The sequence below is a fragment of the Enhydra lutris genome, unplaced genomic scaffold (genome assembly GCF_002288905.1).
Source record: "Enhydra lutris kenyoni isolate GAN:26980312 unplaced genomic scaffold, ASM228890v2 scaffoldscaffold68, whole genome shotgun sequence".
NCBI lineage: Eukaryota > Metazoa > Chordata > Mammalia > Carnivora > Mustelidae > Enhydra > Enhydra lutris.
The window spans coordinates 8,267,014-8,282,732 of record NW_019154152.1 but is presented as its reverse complement, the minus strand read 5'-3'; the positions used below and the strand labels follow the sequence as shown (position 1 = coordinate 8,282,732).

Genomic DNA, 15,719 nt, shown 5'->3' with positions numbered 1-15,719 from the left:
ACTGGCTCTCTCTCATTCTCTCTCTCTCTCTCACTTTCTCCCCCACCTCAAACAAATAAATAAATCTTAAAAAAAAATCTGTCCATTTCATACAAACAATGCTCAGGTATTATGTGTTCAATATTTTAAATTATTATTACTCACTCATATTTTAATCCTTATCATCTTTAACTCATTAGAAGAGCTATGTGTGCATACCATAAACTATGAAACCCTGGATCCAAAAGATAAATGTCCAAAGCACAAACTAACCCACTGCAGAGAATTTAGGAGTCTCTTAAATCTAATCAAACTCATTGTTAATTGTTGCACAATGCTCCATGTCAAATCCCTGTCCTCCTGCAACGCATATTTCCAAAGACCACCCAGTTGCAGAACCAATAATAAATCACAAGCAACTTTCCATCATTCAGGATTGAAATTTCGTTCCAATTTCTTTGTCTCAAATATGTTCCCTTCCCCCATATGGAAATAAGAATAAGAACACATTATACTTTGCACAACTCTATCCAAAATATCCATAGTTGTGTATATAAGAATGTAAATGCATGACCTATTAACAGCTGTATATTCAGGAACATAATTATTTCACTGTAAAACTTACCCCAAGGAACCCCAGCTTTTTGTAAAAATAGGATATTGTGTATGAGGAAAAAGCAAAAGGGGTCAAGCATATTGTTAAAGAAGAAGTTAGAGGAAAGGGGACTACAATGAATCTTAAGTTTTATTAAAGAAGACACAATATCCAAGTTACCCAGGTTGAATTACAACTCATAGATAAGAATTTCAGCCCATTCACACATTATTGACTCAAAATTCATCCTATAGTATGAATGCAGAGATCCAGTTGTCCTTACTACCACACTTTCTTTAGTAACCTCTGTATTCCTTGCTTGATCTCCTGGGTGCGCACTCCATAAACAATGGGGTTGAGGGCTGAGAAGATGACATGGTGGAGAACATTGAGCAAGACTGGCACATCAGGGGAGACCTTCTTCTTCACCACAAGAGTGAGCACAAAGACCAGAAGGATGGTGCTGAAGAAAAGGATAAGAATGAAGTGGGAACCACATGTGCTTAGGGCCTTGGCCACAGCACCCTCTGCCTTGAGTTTCAGCACAGCTCGAAGGATGAGGCTGTAGGAGAGGAAGATGAGGATGAGATCAGATCCTAGCAGTGTCCAGCCTACAGCAAACTGGTAGAAGCGATTAATGGTGATATCATCACAGGAGAGCTTGGAGACCGACATACTGGCACAGATACAGTTCTCAATGACATTTCTCCCACAGTAATTGAGTCGGGATGATAGAATGGGGATAGGCACTGTTAAAATACCATTTCTGGCCAAAATAAAAACAGAAGCCTTGGCTACAAATTGGTCAGTGATTACAGATGGGTACCTCAGTGGGTGGCAAATGGCCACATAGCAGTCATAGGCCATGACCATGAAAGTGCAAGACTCCATGGCAAGGAAGCAATTCATGATGTACATCTGGAGGAAGCAGGCATAGAAACTGATGGACTTGAGGTCAAACCAAAAGATGGCCAGGACCTTGGGGATAACAGTGAGGCAGACCACAATGTCCAATAGGGAGAGAATGCTGAGTAGGTAGTACATGGGCTCATGCAGAGAGACATCCAGCCGGATGGTGACCAGGAGAACACCATTGGCCCCCATGGCCAGGAGGAAGAGGAAGCCAAGGAACAGGGACAACCAGAAGTTCCAGCTGGGGGACCTGACCAAACAATTCAGGAGGAAGTCTGAAACCTCAGTGGAGATGGTGCTGTTTGGGTGTGCTATCATCTTTTGTCATATATTTCAATAGTTTTCTTTTAGTGATCTGTAAAATTAAGGTAAAAATTAGGTACTGATGAGGTTATGGACACTCGGGAGGGTATATGCTATGGTGAGTGCTGTGAAGTGTGTAAACCTGGCGATTCACAGACCTATACCCCTGGAGCTAATAATACATGTTTATTTTTTAAAAAATGAAAATATTAAAAAAATTAGCTACTGACTCAAGGCACATGAATTTAGAAGAATTTGCTTCACTTGGGTGAAACCCATGAGTCCTAGCAGGTCATCCAGAGCCATGTGAATTCATCTGTGTATTCTTTGTGGCATGGTTCTAGGACATTCCTATCACTTTAAGCAGTATAAAGTACTGGGGAAATACAGTCTGTTTATACAGGTTTAATTTCTTCAAGGTTTATTTTTAATAGAAGTGTTTAATAGAATTCTTATTTCTCAACAGAAACTAAAGAGAAGAGAAGGAATTACTTAGTAAACTACTTTCTGACAGTTTTGTCCCCAAGTTTGTAAGTGTAAGTTTATTCATTTTTGTTTTTGTTTTTGTTTTTTAATGATGACATAGACTACCATATGACAATTTAGCTATAGCAATATGCCCAGATAAGTAACATAGCCTGGCACAAATAGGGACTCAAATCCATGTCCCTAGATCTCCATGCCACACCCATTCTGAGTTTCTGGCTGTAGTTTGCCTTAATTATAGACCTAAAAGATGATACCCTGGTAATAAAGTTAGTCTCCATGATCTCTAAGCAGTCATTTAATGATGGAGGTGTGGATCCTGCCAAATAACCCAACTTCCTCCCTCTCTACATCTTCATATTTCTAAGATTCTTAACTTTGAGAAGATATAACCTTAAGAGGAGAAGGAGCAATATCACATATCAATGTGAGAGCCATACCTGCCATTAGACAAAGTGAAAATTTGATTGTTCTGCTTGTAATAGTGTGAGGTTGATGAAGACTTACAGTTTTCACATCCCTTTTCTATTTTATTTTTCCATCTTCAATACAATAATCCAGGTACACATTCCCTTGCTACCAGACACAGTTTAATGTTGCCAGGTTCTCTTATCACTTAACCTCCTCCCCTGGCATTCTGTTAGGTAACATTGACAAAGAAACTGTCCTTCCTCTCATGAGGTAAAAGTAAAACCACTCAGGGGACAATGAGTAATAGTAAGAACATATGCAAGGGTCTTGCACAAACTATGAGGAGAGTGTAGGGTTGGCTGAGTCACTCTGATGTGGGACTTTGGCTGGTGAAAAGGAATTGCAAATGAAGTGAATTGGTCCTCTCCTTTACATGAAGGATGAAGGATTCTAAGGTTCTCGTCCCCCTGAATTATGAAAGAAAGTTGAAAGATGGATGTAGGTTGTCCAAAGGTAAGGGTCAGGTCTTTCTGGGGTCCTTCAAATCATGCAGTCCATTGTAGCTAAATCTGTGTAGGCATTGCACCAAGGCCTCTGTTTCAATGTTATTTTCTGGGTATAGAAACACTTTTTCATTAAGAGTTTAAGTACTTCCCTCTCTTTCACTCTTTGGATTCACTATATAACATAAATTTCATATTAGTTTGGGAAATTTAATTGTACTCAAATATTCTAGGGCTTTGTCCCATTGAATTATTTGGCATCCAATGAGATATGTTATAATATCACATCACCAACAAGGGAATTTATATCTCCCAATTTTGTCCACCCATACTGTATCACACTGATCTTACTACTTCTACAGTGTGTTGGAGCAATTTCTAGGACTCTCTGGATCTCATGAATAATTGTATGATAATGTGTGTGCCCCATCAGTCTTATAAAAAGAAAACAAACCTCACCCATGATATAATGAATTGTTTTGACTACAGAATTTGATGGAGAATAAATAGTATTGGAGTGGGGGTAGGGTGGCAAGAAAGGGGATTTTATTAAAACCATGAACCCAGATCTGAATGATATTTTATACCTTTGGGAACACTTTTTTTCCCCTTGGAGAGGTTCAAATAGTATTTTTGTTTCAAATAGTATATTTTAGTTATGATTTTCTATTCCCCAACTACTGTTTCAGTCCTGCTCAGCTGGCTCCTGTTAGATTCTCCCCAGGATAGAGATCCTGCTAGTGTCTGGGGCTTACTCTCAGAGGAGGGAGGACTGGTATTTCCTTCCAGGGCTCCTCTCTTCACTCCTGATCCTCTGCTTCCCCAGGAAAGTGTTTGTGCAGCTGGTGTCTTCCAGGCATGGCTCCCATTGGATATGTAAAAGAGATTTAGATGACCTTCAGATGACCAAGATGTTCTCTTGCTAATAGAATACATGAGTAGTGACTTTGGCAATTTTGGATGAATTTTAAACATATTATTTCATTTGTGACATGTAACATTCTGTCATAGGTAGGGTAAGTCAACCCTTTAAACAATTTATCTTTTGAAATGGGCAAATTAAGGGGCACCCAGGTGGCTCAGTCATTAAGCTTCTGCCTTTGGCTCAGGTCATGATCCCAGGGTTCTTGGATCAAGCCCCACATCAGGCTCCCTGCTCAGCAGGATGCCTGCTTCTCCCTCTTCTACTCCCCCTACTTGTGTTCCTTCTCTTGCTGTGTCCCTCTCTGTCAAATAAATAAATAAAATCTTAAAAAATAAAAATAAAAAATGGGCAAATTGAGATTCAGTGATACTATGTGTATTTCCACAGTTTAATTAATAGGGTTCAGATGTGGAAGAAACCAAAGTACCAAATCACTGAATATATGAATACACCTTTGTCCTGTGTCGCCACAGTGATGTGGAAATGCATATCCTATCTAGCATTTTGTTTTATATGCTTTAGGTTTCTCTCTCTCATAATCCTTCATGTACCTACAATTCCTGGACAGTTTTCCAGAAATATGGAAACTCCCTTTTTCTTGTACTTATAACTCTGACCCCTGTTTCCAATGTTTAGAGTATAATTTTCTTCCTGTTTCCTTTTGGTTGTGTTCCTTATTGATCATGATGAGGATAATGATTATTATTATCGTAGGAACTACTTAACTCCAAAAACTCAGAGAGAACTTGAGAGAGCTCTCTTAAATATTATTTAGGACATTATTGAGTACAACCAGTAATCGGTACCTCAGTGATCTTCTGGGCATAATTTTCTGTTTTTATGGCATAGCTTTTAGAAATTCTTTACATGGAGCTTAAGCTGAGGAACTACTTTCTGAATTCCAGTGACCCAATTGTCAGCTCTGTTTTCAACCTCTAATGTTACTTAGATTAAATTTAATTCTTCCCTCATAACCCAAGCATTTGTGTGCAGATTCTTTCCCCTAAAGCCTGGAAATTTTAATATGTACATATGAAAACTCCAGATCATCTAGGGATGCCTGAGTGTCTCCTAAGCAACTGACTTCAGCTCAGGTTGTGATCTCATGGTCCTGGGATTGAGCCCAACCTCTGTCTCACCACTCAGCCAGAGTCCACTTCTCCTCCCTCTGTGGCTCCCCAACTTGTGCTCACTCTCTCTCAAATAAATAAATAAAATATTAAAAAAAGAAAAGAAAGAAAGAAAGAAGGAAGGAAGGGAGGAAGGAAGGAAGGAAGGAAAAAGAAAGAAAACTCCAAATCATCTAAACTAAGCTCCACAAGATGTACTTTCCAGGCTCCCCACCCCCACCCCCATTAATCTCCTACAGACAAATTCCTGCTTCTCTGCATCTCTGGCACCACCCAGCAAAAGATCAGAAAAGGCAAAAGAAGGGCAAAAGGGAAGGTCCCAGAACATAGGTTCTTACATTTGCTTCCTGACCTGAGACAGGATGCAGTCTCTACTACCCCATTTTCAGAATACTTCAGCCATACTGACTCAGGAATGGTCAGAGTACAGATCTGGATGGAAGAGGAAGGTCTCCCCTATGTTCTAGCTAATCTTAGCATAACTGCCCCTCAGGCACTCTTTATTCAGACTCACCTACAGAGGATGTGTGCAGGGGGGCTGGCCCCACCAATATTGGAGTTCTGGTTTGTTCCTGAAGCATCTGGTGTAGTTATAACTCTAGAGCCTCAGAGACTTTGCCCCCTGGGAATTCTCCATTCCTACATCCTTGTACCTCAAAGGCCTTCTTGTGACAGACAAGCAAGCAGGTAGGAGAAAAAAAAATGATTTTCTTTCTCTCTAAAAGCTAGGACCTCTTGTAATCCAGCCCTACACTGACTGTGGTTTTTTTTTTTTTTTAATATTTTTACTTTTTTATTTGACAGAGAGAATGCCAGAGAGGACAAGCAAGGCGGAGGAGTGGGGAGTGGGGGAATGGCAGAGGGAGAGGGAGAAGCAGGCTCCCCACTGAGCAGGGAACCCAACATGGGACTCAATCCCAGGACCCTGGGATTATGATTTCAGCAGAAGTTCAGCAGTTCAGCATAAGCTGAACTGACTGAGTTACCTAGGTGCTTCTGACTGTGTGTTCTGTAGTCAGTTAATCTCCTGGGTGTAGGGGTGTTACATCTATCCACCCATGTTCACACTCCTTTGCACATGTATAGTGGTGCCTTCAGTGGGTCCAGCAAGCTCACTCACAAGTTTTCATGGCTTCCAGCACACAATTGTTATATAAGTACCTCCCAAATGATGCTATCAAATGGATTGATGTTATCATCACTTTTATGATGGCATCATAATGATAATAATGCTAGAAGAACTTGAAAAAAATAATCCTGAGAAAATGCAATTTGTTTTTCAAAGAGAAGATCATATAGTGATTTTTGCTATAATGAAAGATTTTTCAAATGGGATATATATACAACTGTAAACTGCAAAACACAATTTGTTTATTTTTCATTTTCATTTTGAGCTTCGTGTGAATTAGTCACATGTCTCAAATTATGGGAGCAAGCATCATCCATTTCTTTTTATTTTCTTTCTTTATTTTTCATTATTTTAAAAAATTGATTATAGTCGACACACAATGTTGCATTAGTTTCAGGTATGCAACATGGTGATTCAATAGTGTATATAGTTATGCTATGCTCACAAGTGTAGCTACCATCTATCACCATATAATGCTATTACAGTACCATTAACTGATCCCAGTGCTGTGCCATCAGCATCAGTTTCTTTTGCTCTATTTTTATATTTCTGTCTTCTCCGCATCTCAACATCATTCCTATTTCTTTTTTCTTTAAAAAAATAAAAACTCTAGTAGTTTGGGGGTGGAGTCTTTTGGGTTTTCCATATAAAGTATCAAGTCATCTGTGAAGAGAGAGAGTTTGACTTCTTCATTGCCAATTTGGATATCTTTTATTTCTCTTTGTTGTCTGATTGCTGTTGCTAGGACTTTTAATACTATGTTGAACAAGAGTGGTGAGAGTGGGCATCCTTGTCATGTTCCTGATCTCAACAGGAAGGCCGTGAGCTTTTTCCCATTGAGGATGATATTTTCTGTGGGTTTTTCATAGATAGATTTTATGAAGTTGAGGAATGTTCCCTCTCACCCTATACTCTGAAGTGTTTAAATCAGGAACGGATGCTGGATATTGTCAAATGCTTTTTCTGCATCAATTGAGAGGACCATGTGGTTCTTCTCTCTTCTCTTATTGATTTGTTCTATCACATTGATTGATTTGCGAATGTTGAACCATCCTTGTAACCCAGGGATGAATCCCACCTGGTCATGGTGGATAATCTTTTTAATGTACTGTTGGATCCTATTTGCTAGGATCTTGTTGAGAATCTTAGCATCCATATTCATCAATGATATTGGTCTGAAATTCTCCTTTTTGGTAGGGTCTTTGCCTGGTTTGGGGATCAAGGTAATGCTGGCTTCATAGAAAGAGTCTGGAAGTTTTCCTTCTGCTTCAATTTTTTGGAACATCTTCAGGAGAATAGGTGTTATTTCTTCTTTGAAAATTTGGTAGAATTCCCCAGGGAATCCATCAGATACTGGGCTCTTGTTTTTTGGGGAGGTTTTTAATCACTGCTTCAATCTTGTTACTAGATATCAGTCTATTCAGGTTGTAAATTTCTTCCTGGTTCAATTTTGGAAGTTTATAGTTTTCCAGGAATGCACTATGGAGTATTATGCCTCCATCAGAAATACCCAACTTTTGTATCAACATGGATGGGACTGGAAGAGATTATGCTGAGTGAAATAAGTCTAGCAGAGAGAGACAATTTTCATATGGTTTCACTTATTTGTGAGCATAAGAAATAACACTGAGGACATAGGGAGATGGAGAAGAGAAGGGAGTTGAGGGAAATTGGAGGGGGAGATGAACCATGAGAGACTATGGACTCTGAAAAACAATCTGAGGGTTTTGAAGGGGCTGGGGGTGGGAGGGTGGGGGAGACTGGTAGCGGGTATTGTGGAGGGCACGTATTGCATGGAGCACTGGGTGTGGTGCATAAACAATGAATTCTGTTACACTGAAAAGAAATTAAACTTAAAAAAAGAAAAAAATGTAAAAACTCCTTTGATCTTAAAATATGTCTTTCTAATAGATCATAAGTTAGCTTATGTAGCTACATGTTCATCCATGGGAGAAGGATTTGGATATTGAATTTTTTTTTTAAGATTTTATTTATTTATTTGAGAGAGAGACAGTGAGAGAGAGCATGAGCAAGGAGAAGGTCAGAGGGAGAAGCAGACTCCCCATGGAGCTAGGAGCCCGATGTGGGACTCGATCCCGGGACTCCAGGATCATGACCCGAGCCGAAGGCAGTCGTCCAACCAACTGAGCCACCCAGGCGTCCCTGGATATTGAATTTTATAAATGATATTCGATCATAAATCAGATGCTATTCTTTGTTTTCTCTTAACACTAAATCTTAACCACCATTCATGTTGCTCTTCAAGAGTCATTCTTTTTGGTTGCTGTTCAATTCCCATGATATGCATCTTTTTTTAATGTAAGCAGTCAACACCGAAATGATCTATAATTAATTGTTAAGAAAAATACTGTTATGCTACATCCTTGCATACTTATCTTACAGTCCTAAAATAGAAGTGTGTGTAGGAGTGGGTTTTTTTTTTCACTTATGGGATATAAAATTATTTAATTTCACTAGAAATTGCCAAATTTCTCTCCAAACTATGAACAAAATATTTTGTTAGTATAACAAAATTTCACTTGAAATTTTTATTTTTCACATTCCTTATACCATTTGATTTTTTTAAAAAGCTTCATGGATATAAAATAGTATCTCATTATTTTAATTTGATTTTCTCCTGATAACTGAGCAGTGTTCATATACTGTTTATGCATTTGTGATTCTCATATTGTGAATTATATCTTGACACCCTTTGCCTTTTTCTATTAATTTTTTGTTTTTCTTACATATTTACAAAACCTCTGTGTATATCTTAAATCTTAGAGCCCCTTTTTTTGGTTAGATACTACTAGTATCTTCTCTAGTCAGTCATATATCTGTGAATTTTAGTGTATACTTTTCATTATTCAGCAGAAATTCTTCAACTTGTTCAAGTCAAACTTTCTGTTTTACTGTGACTAGATTTTCTCTGGGGATCCTGTTTAGGGAACATTCCACAAGATTGCAAAGGTGCTTTTCTCACTTGTTTTAAATTTTCTGAAACTTAGTGTGTTGTGCTTCATGCTAGTTCCTTTCTTTCTTTCTTTCTTTCTTCCTTTCTTTCTTTCATTTCAACTCTTTATTTAAATTCTAGTTAGGTAACAAATAGTGTTATATTGGTTTCAGGAGTTTATTTAGTAAGTCATCATTTACATACGACACACAGTGGTCATCACAAGTGCCCTCCTTAATGCCCATCACCATTCCCCCAGCCCACATCCTCTCCAGCAACCCTCAATTTGTTCTCTATAGTTAAGATGCTGGTTTTATGGTTTCTCTCTCTCTCTCTCTTTTTTTCTTTTTTGCCCCTTGTTCATCTGTTTCATTTCTTAAAATACACATGAGTGAAATCATATGGTATGTCTTACTCTAACTGACATTTCCTTTAGCATAATACAGTTTATCTCCATCCATGTCATTGCAAAAGGCAAGATTTCATTATTTTCATGGCTGAGTAATATTCCATTGTAGATCTATACCATTTCTTCTTTACCCATTCATCATTTGATGGACATATGGGCTCTTTCCATAGTTTGGCCATTGTTGCTAATGCTGCTATAAACATTGGGGTGCATGTACCCTTCAAATCAATGTTTTTGTATCCTTTGAGTAAATACCTAGCAGTGCAATTTCTGGGTCATAGGGTAGTTCTATTTTTAACTCTTTGAGGAACCTCCATACTGTTTTACAGAGTAGCTGCATCGATTTGCATTCCTGTCAACAGCACAAGAGGGTTCTCATTTTTGTCCACATCACTGCCAACAGCTGTTGTTCATGTTGTTGATTTTAAGATATTGCACATATTTTGAAAATTCATTCATTAATATTATATTTTAACACTCTTTTAAATGTTTTAAAAGTTCATTTTCCAATTGTTTGTTTCTAATATATAGAAATAAACGTGATCTTTTATATGTTGACCTTGTATCCTGATACCTTTCTGTATTTATTTTTTTAGTATGTACACTTATTTTAATTGATTTTGTAGGATTTTCCAAATAAATTATTGTTTTCTTTAAATAAAGACAATTTTGCTTCATTCTTCCCAAACTAAATATTTCACCTTGATTTATTGCACTGCTTAGGAAATCCAGCACAATGTTAATTAAAAACTAATGATGTACTATATGTTGGCTAATTGTATTTAAATTTTTTAAAAATGCTATGGAATAATGTTTCTGGAGGGAAAAAAAGGTAAATGTGATCATTCTTTCTTTTTTTCCCATCTTAAAGAAAACATCATCAAATATGATGTTAGCTGTTCTTTATTAATTTGAAAACATTTCTTTCTATTCCTTGTTTATTGAGTACTATAATTTATTATTACCATTAGGTATTCAGTTTTACTAAATGTTTTCCTTATTATTATTGAGACAATCATATTTTCCCCTCTATTTTGTTGACTTAACTAACTATATTAATTTGCTTTTTAATGAGAAACAAACTTGCAACACAAAAATTGGTCATGACCTGTTACCCATTTTATATATTGGAGGATTCAATTTTCCAAAAATTTGTTAAATTTTTTTATGTCCTTATTCCTGAGAGACATTAGTCACTGGTTTCCCTTTTGTGATGTTGTCATCAGGTTATCAGTATCAGGATAAATCTGACTTCATAAAATGAGTTGAAATTTGTTTGCAGTTCATCTATTTGCTAATTTTCTCAAAGATTTTGGGCAGGATTAAAATTATTTCTCTTTTAATTGTAGTCATAATATTCATAATTGAAGTCATCTACAATTGGATGTTTTTATTTGTTTGTTATTTTTGCTTTTTATATATATATATTTAGTTATAAGTTCATATTCCTTAATTGACATGTAGTTATTAAGAATTTTCATGTCTTCTTGGGTCAAGTTCAATAATTTATATCTTCTCGGGAATGTGTCCATTCAACACCTAAGTTTTCAAATTTATTTACATAATGAATTCTATATTTTTCATAATAATTCCTATCATTTTAGTGGCTAGAACCTGTAATGGCATCTCCTCTTTCATTACTGATACTGATATTGTAATACTTAAATTTTTTTTTGGCTGCCTACTGTGGAGAGATATGTATTGATATAATGACTTTGTTTCAAAAGAGCACTTTTAGGTTTACTTTTCCCTTTTTTCTGTTCACTTTCTATTTCATCAATTTCTGCTCTTATTTTTATTTCTTTCCCTCAAATTCCATTGAGTGTGTTTTCCTAGTTTTAAAAGGTAGACACATATTTAATTAATTTGAGAACCCTTCTTCTCCTAGTACAAATAGTTAGTGCTATATTTTTCTTCTAAGTACTGATAAACCTATATTAAAATATGGCTAGCTACTACTCTAGACAAAAGCAATCTTCCTAGTTCTGCATCTTAGTGACCAACTTACCTGCATTTAACATAACCTGCATTTCAAGCAAAACCATGGGATAGAGACTTTACTTTCATAAGGCATGGAACTTTTCTTCTTGAACCTCCAACTGGTACAAAGAACCATGATAGACTATGGACTCAGAGAAACAAACTGAGGGTTTTGGAGGGGAGAGGGTTGGAGGTGGGTATTTAGGAGAGCATGTATTGCATGGAACACTGTGTGTGGTGCATAAACAATGAGTCTTGGAACACTGAAAAAATAAAAAATTAGAAAGAAATCACTGTCTTGTACTTCCATCACACCATGAGCACATCTTACCATGGTGATCCACACTGTTAATGATACTATCCCATCTGATACTTCTGTGCCCTTCTTTATTCAATGAATAAAGGCAGAGATGAATCATAGTTGATCTTTTCTCCCAAAGCTTTATGTGGTGACTGACACTCGGACTAAACAGATTATTATTTCTTTTTAAAGATTTTATTTATTTATTTATTTATGTGACAGAGAGAGAGAGAGAGAGAGAGACAATGAGAGAGGGAACACAAGCAAGGGGGGTGGGAGAGGGAGAAGCAGGCTTCCTGCTAAGCAGGGATCCCATTGTGGGGCTCTATCCCAGGCTCCTGGGATCATGACCCAAGCCAACAGCAGATGCTCAACTACTGAGCTACCCAGGTGCTCCTAAACAGATTATTATGTTATTTCTCACTTTTTTTTTTAATTTTTGGTGCCCTAATACTTCCCATAAAGCTTTTTACATAGTTCTCCACAAACTTAAATGATTTATTGAGATATCACTTTTTTTTAGCTACTTGATAACATCTTCAAAGATAAGATCAAGTATCATGTTATTCTCCAACAACACCCACTCTATTGAGATCTCCAAGCTCTTACAGAGCTGTTTTGTCAGGTTCCCAGCTGGCAGTACTAAATACTTTCCACACCCTATTCTTCCTGGCTATGGGGCCGGTGTCATCCTCCTGATCACTGTCTTGATTCCAAATAAGCAATCAGATCCTTAATAGTTATTCATCTACTAGCTCATTGGCAAGGACAGAAAGTCAAGGTCCTTCCTGTCTTTTGAGAAAACATATACCATTGTAGAGTTGATGCTAAGTGGAGAATGTGGGGTTACAAGAGATAGTACCTCTGAATCTGAAAAAGGACAGATGGTGCATCCTCCCTCACAAACAAAAGTAGTGGAACAAAGATGAGGAGAAAGGGATTTAGTGATTTAAAGTTATAATACTGCAAGGAAAAAATATTGCTTAATAACTGGAGGAGTGTCTTTGACTGCTGGAACCTACCAGAGGTCTCCTATTTCACAAAATTTTGGAGTATTTGAATAAACATGGAATTCATGGGGGCATAGTTGGATTAGAGGAGCCCACATTTAAAATTCTTTTATTCTCCCTGATAAGGACTCAAATTGATAGTTAAGTCAATTTCAATGAATAAGGGAATATGCCTCAAAACTATGTATTACTTAAAGCTATATTGTCCTCTGTGCTTCTAAAACATAATATACTTTCTCTCGTAGTACAGAGCCTCCTTATGTGCAGGTGTCACTTTCTGAGATACTCTTTTACCCTGCTTTGATGCCAACTTCTCTTTTCATTCAATCTGTAGATTTAATCAGGATGCCTTTACATAATCTTTACAACTATAGATGACTCCACTTTCATCATCTTCTATAGCACCCAGAAAGTCTCCTTGTTTAACACTGACCACATGTGTATTTAATAGTTCAATACCTACCACTTTCTCTACACAATCACACTCCCTACTAATGGTGAAAGATAATATTTATAAAGAACTACATATCAGGCACCACATTCAGTCTTGTATATGTTACCTTACTTAACATACTCAATAAACTTGAGATAGTTGCTAGAATTATAACTGTTTTCCAAGGGAGCAGGGAGGAGTCAAGATGGCGGAGAAGTGGCAGGTTGAGACTACATCAGGTAGCAGGAGATCAGCTAGATAGCTTATCAAAACATTGTGAACCCCAACAGATCCAATGGGAGATCAAAGAGAAGAAGAACAGCAATTCTAGAAACAGAAAATCGACCACTTTCTGAAAGGTAGGACCAGCGGAGAAGTGAATCCAAAGCGACGGGAAGATAGACCACGGGGGGAGGGGCCGGCTCCCGACAAGCGGTGGACCAACAGAGCACTAAATCAGGACTTTTAAAAGTCTGCTCCAATGAGGGACATTGCTCCAGAGGCTAAACTGGGGTGAAGCCCACGTGGGGTCAGCATGGCCCCAGGTCCTGCGGGGTCACAGAAGGACCGGGGGTGTCTGAGTATCACAGAGCTCACAGGTATTAGACCAGGGAAGCCGGCAACAGAGAGCTGAGGAGTGAGCTCTCAGCTCAGGGTCACCTTGAAGCGGTCGCAGGCTGGGTGAGCTCGGAGCACAGCCAGAGGCCAGGGAGACTGGAGTGATTGGGCGCTTTTCTCTGAGGGTGCACTGAGGAGTGGGGCCCCGAGCTCTCAGCTGCTCTGGGACAGAGACTGGGAGGCCACCATATTCATTGCCATCCTCTGGAACTCTATGGAAAGAGTTCAGGGGACAAAAGCTCCCGAAAGCGAACCCGATCGGATTACTTAGCCCACCCCTGATAAGGGCGGTGCAATTCCACCTCAGGTAAAGACACTTGAGAATCACTACAACAGGCCCCTCCCCTAGAAGATCAACAAGAAATCCAGCCAAGACCAAATTGACCTACCAAGGAGAGCAGCAGAATTCCAGAGGAGGAGAAAGCAAAGCACGGAACTCATGGCTTTCTCCCCATGATTCCTTAGTCTTGTGGTTAACTTAATTTTTTTTAATTTTATTTTTTTCTTCTGCTAAATTTTTTTTAACATTTTTAACTAGTTTATCTAATATATATATTTTTTTTCTTTTTTATATTTTTTCTTTATTTGTTTTCTTTTTTTAAATGTTTCTTTTTTTTTTTAACCTCTTTTTATCCCCTTTCACCCCCCCATGATTTGGAGTCTCTTCTGATTTAGTTAAAGCGTATTTTCCTGGGGTCTTTGCCACCCTTTTAGTATTTTACTTGCTCCTTTATATACTCTTATCTGGACAAAATGACAAGGCAGAAAAATTCAACACACACAAAAAAAAAGAACAAGAGGCAGTACCAAAGGCTAGGGACCTAATCAATACAGACATTGGTAATACATCAGCTCTAGAGCTCAGAATGACGATTCTCAAGGTTCTAGCCGGGCTCGAAAAAAGCATGGAAGATATTAGAGAAACCCTCTCTGGAGAGATAAAAGCCCTTTCTGGAGAAATAAAAGAACTAAAATCTAACCAAGTTGAAATCAAAAAAGCTATTAATGAGGTGCAATCAAAAATGGAGGCTCTCACTGCTAGGATAAATGAGACAGAAGAAAGAATTAGTGATATAGAAGACCAAATGACAGAGAATAAAGAAGCAGAGCAAAAGAGGGACAAACAGCTACTGGACCACGAGGGGAGAATTCGAGAGATAAGTGACACCATAAGATGAAACAACATTAGAATAATTGGGATTCCAGAAGAAGAAGAAAGAGAGAGAGGAGCAGAAGGTATATTGGAGAGAACTATTGGAGAGAATTTCCCTAATATGGCAAAGGGAACAAGCTTCAAAATCCAGGAGGTGCAGAGAACCCCCCTCAAAATCAACAAGAATAGGTCCACACCCCATCACCTAATAGTAAAATTTACAAGTCTTAGTGACAAAGAGAAAATCCTGAAAGAAACCCAGGAAAAAAAGTCTGTAACATACAATGGTAAAAATATTAGATTGGCAGCAGACTTATCCACAGAGACCTGGCAGGCCAGAAAGAGCTGGCATGATATAGTCAGAGCACTAAACGAGAAAAACATGCAGCCAAGAGTACTATATCCAGCTAGGCTATCATTGAAAATAGAAGGAGAGATAAAAAGCTTCCAGGACAAACAAAAACTGAAAGAATTTGTAAACACCAAACC

The 15,719-nt window shown here is 37.9% G+C and overlaps 1 protein-coding gene across 1 annotated transcript; it reads right to left on the bottom strand.

Moving 5' to 3' along the window:
• Positions 1–856: 856 nt before the first annotated feature.
• Positions 857–1,804, bottom strand: LOC111159535 (olfactory receptor 56A3-like). The gene has a single exon (XM_022522061.1). It carries the CDS (start codon positions 1,802–1,804, stop codon positions 857–859), a length of 948 nt encoding a protein of 315 aa, XP_022377769.1.
• Between the last annotated feature and the right edge of the window lie 13,915 nt (positions 1,805–15,719).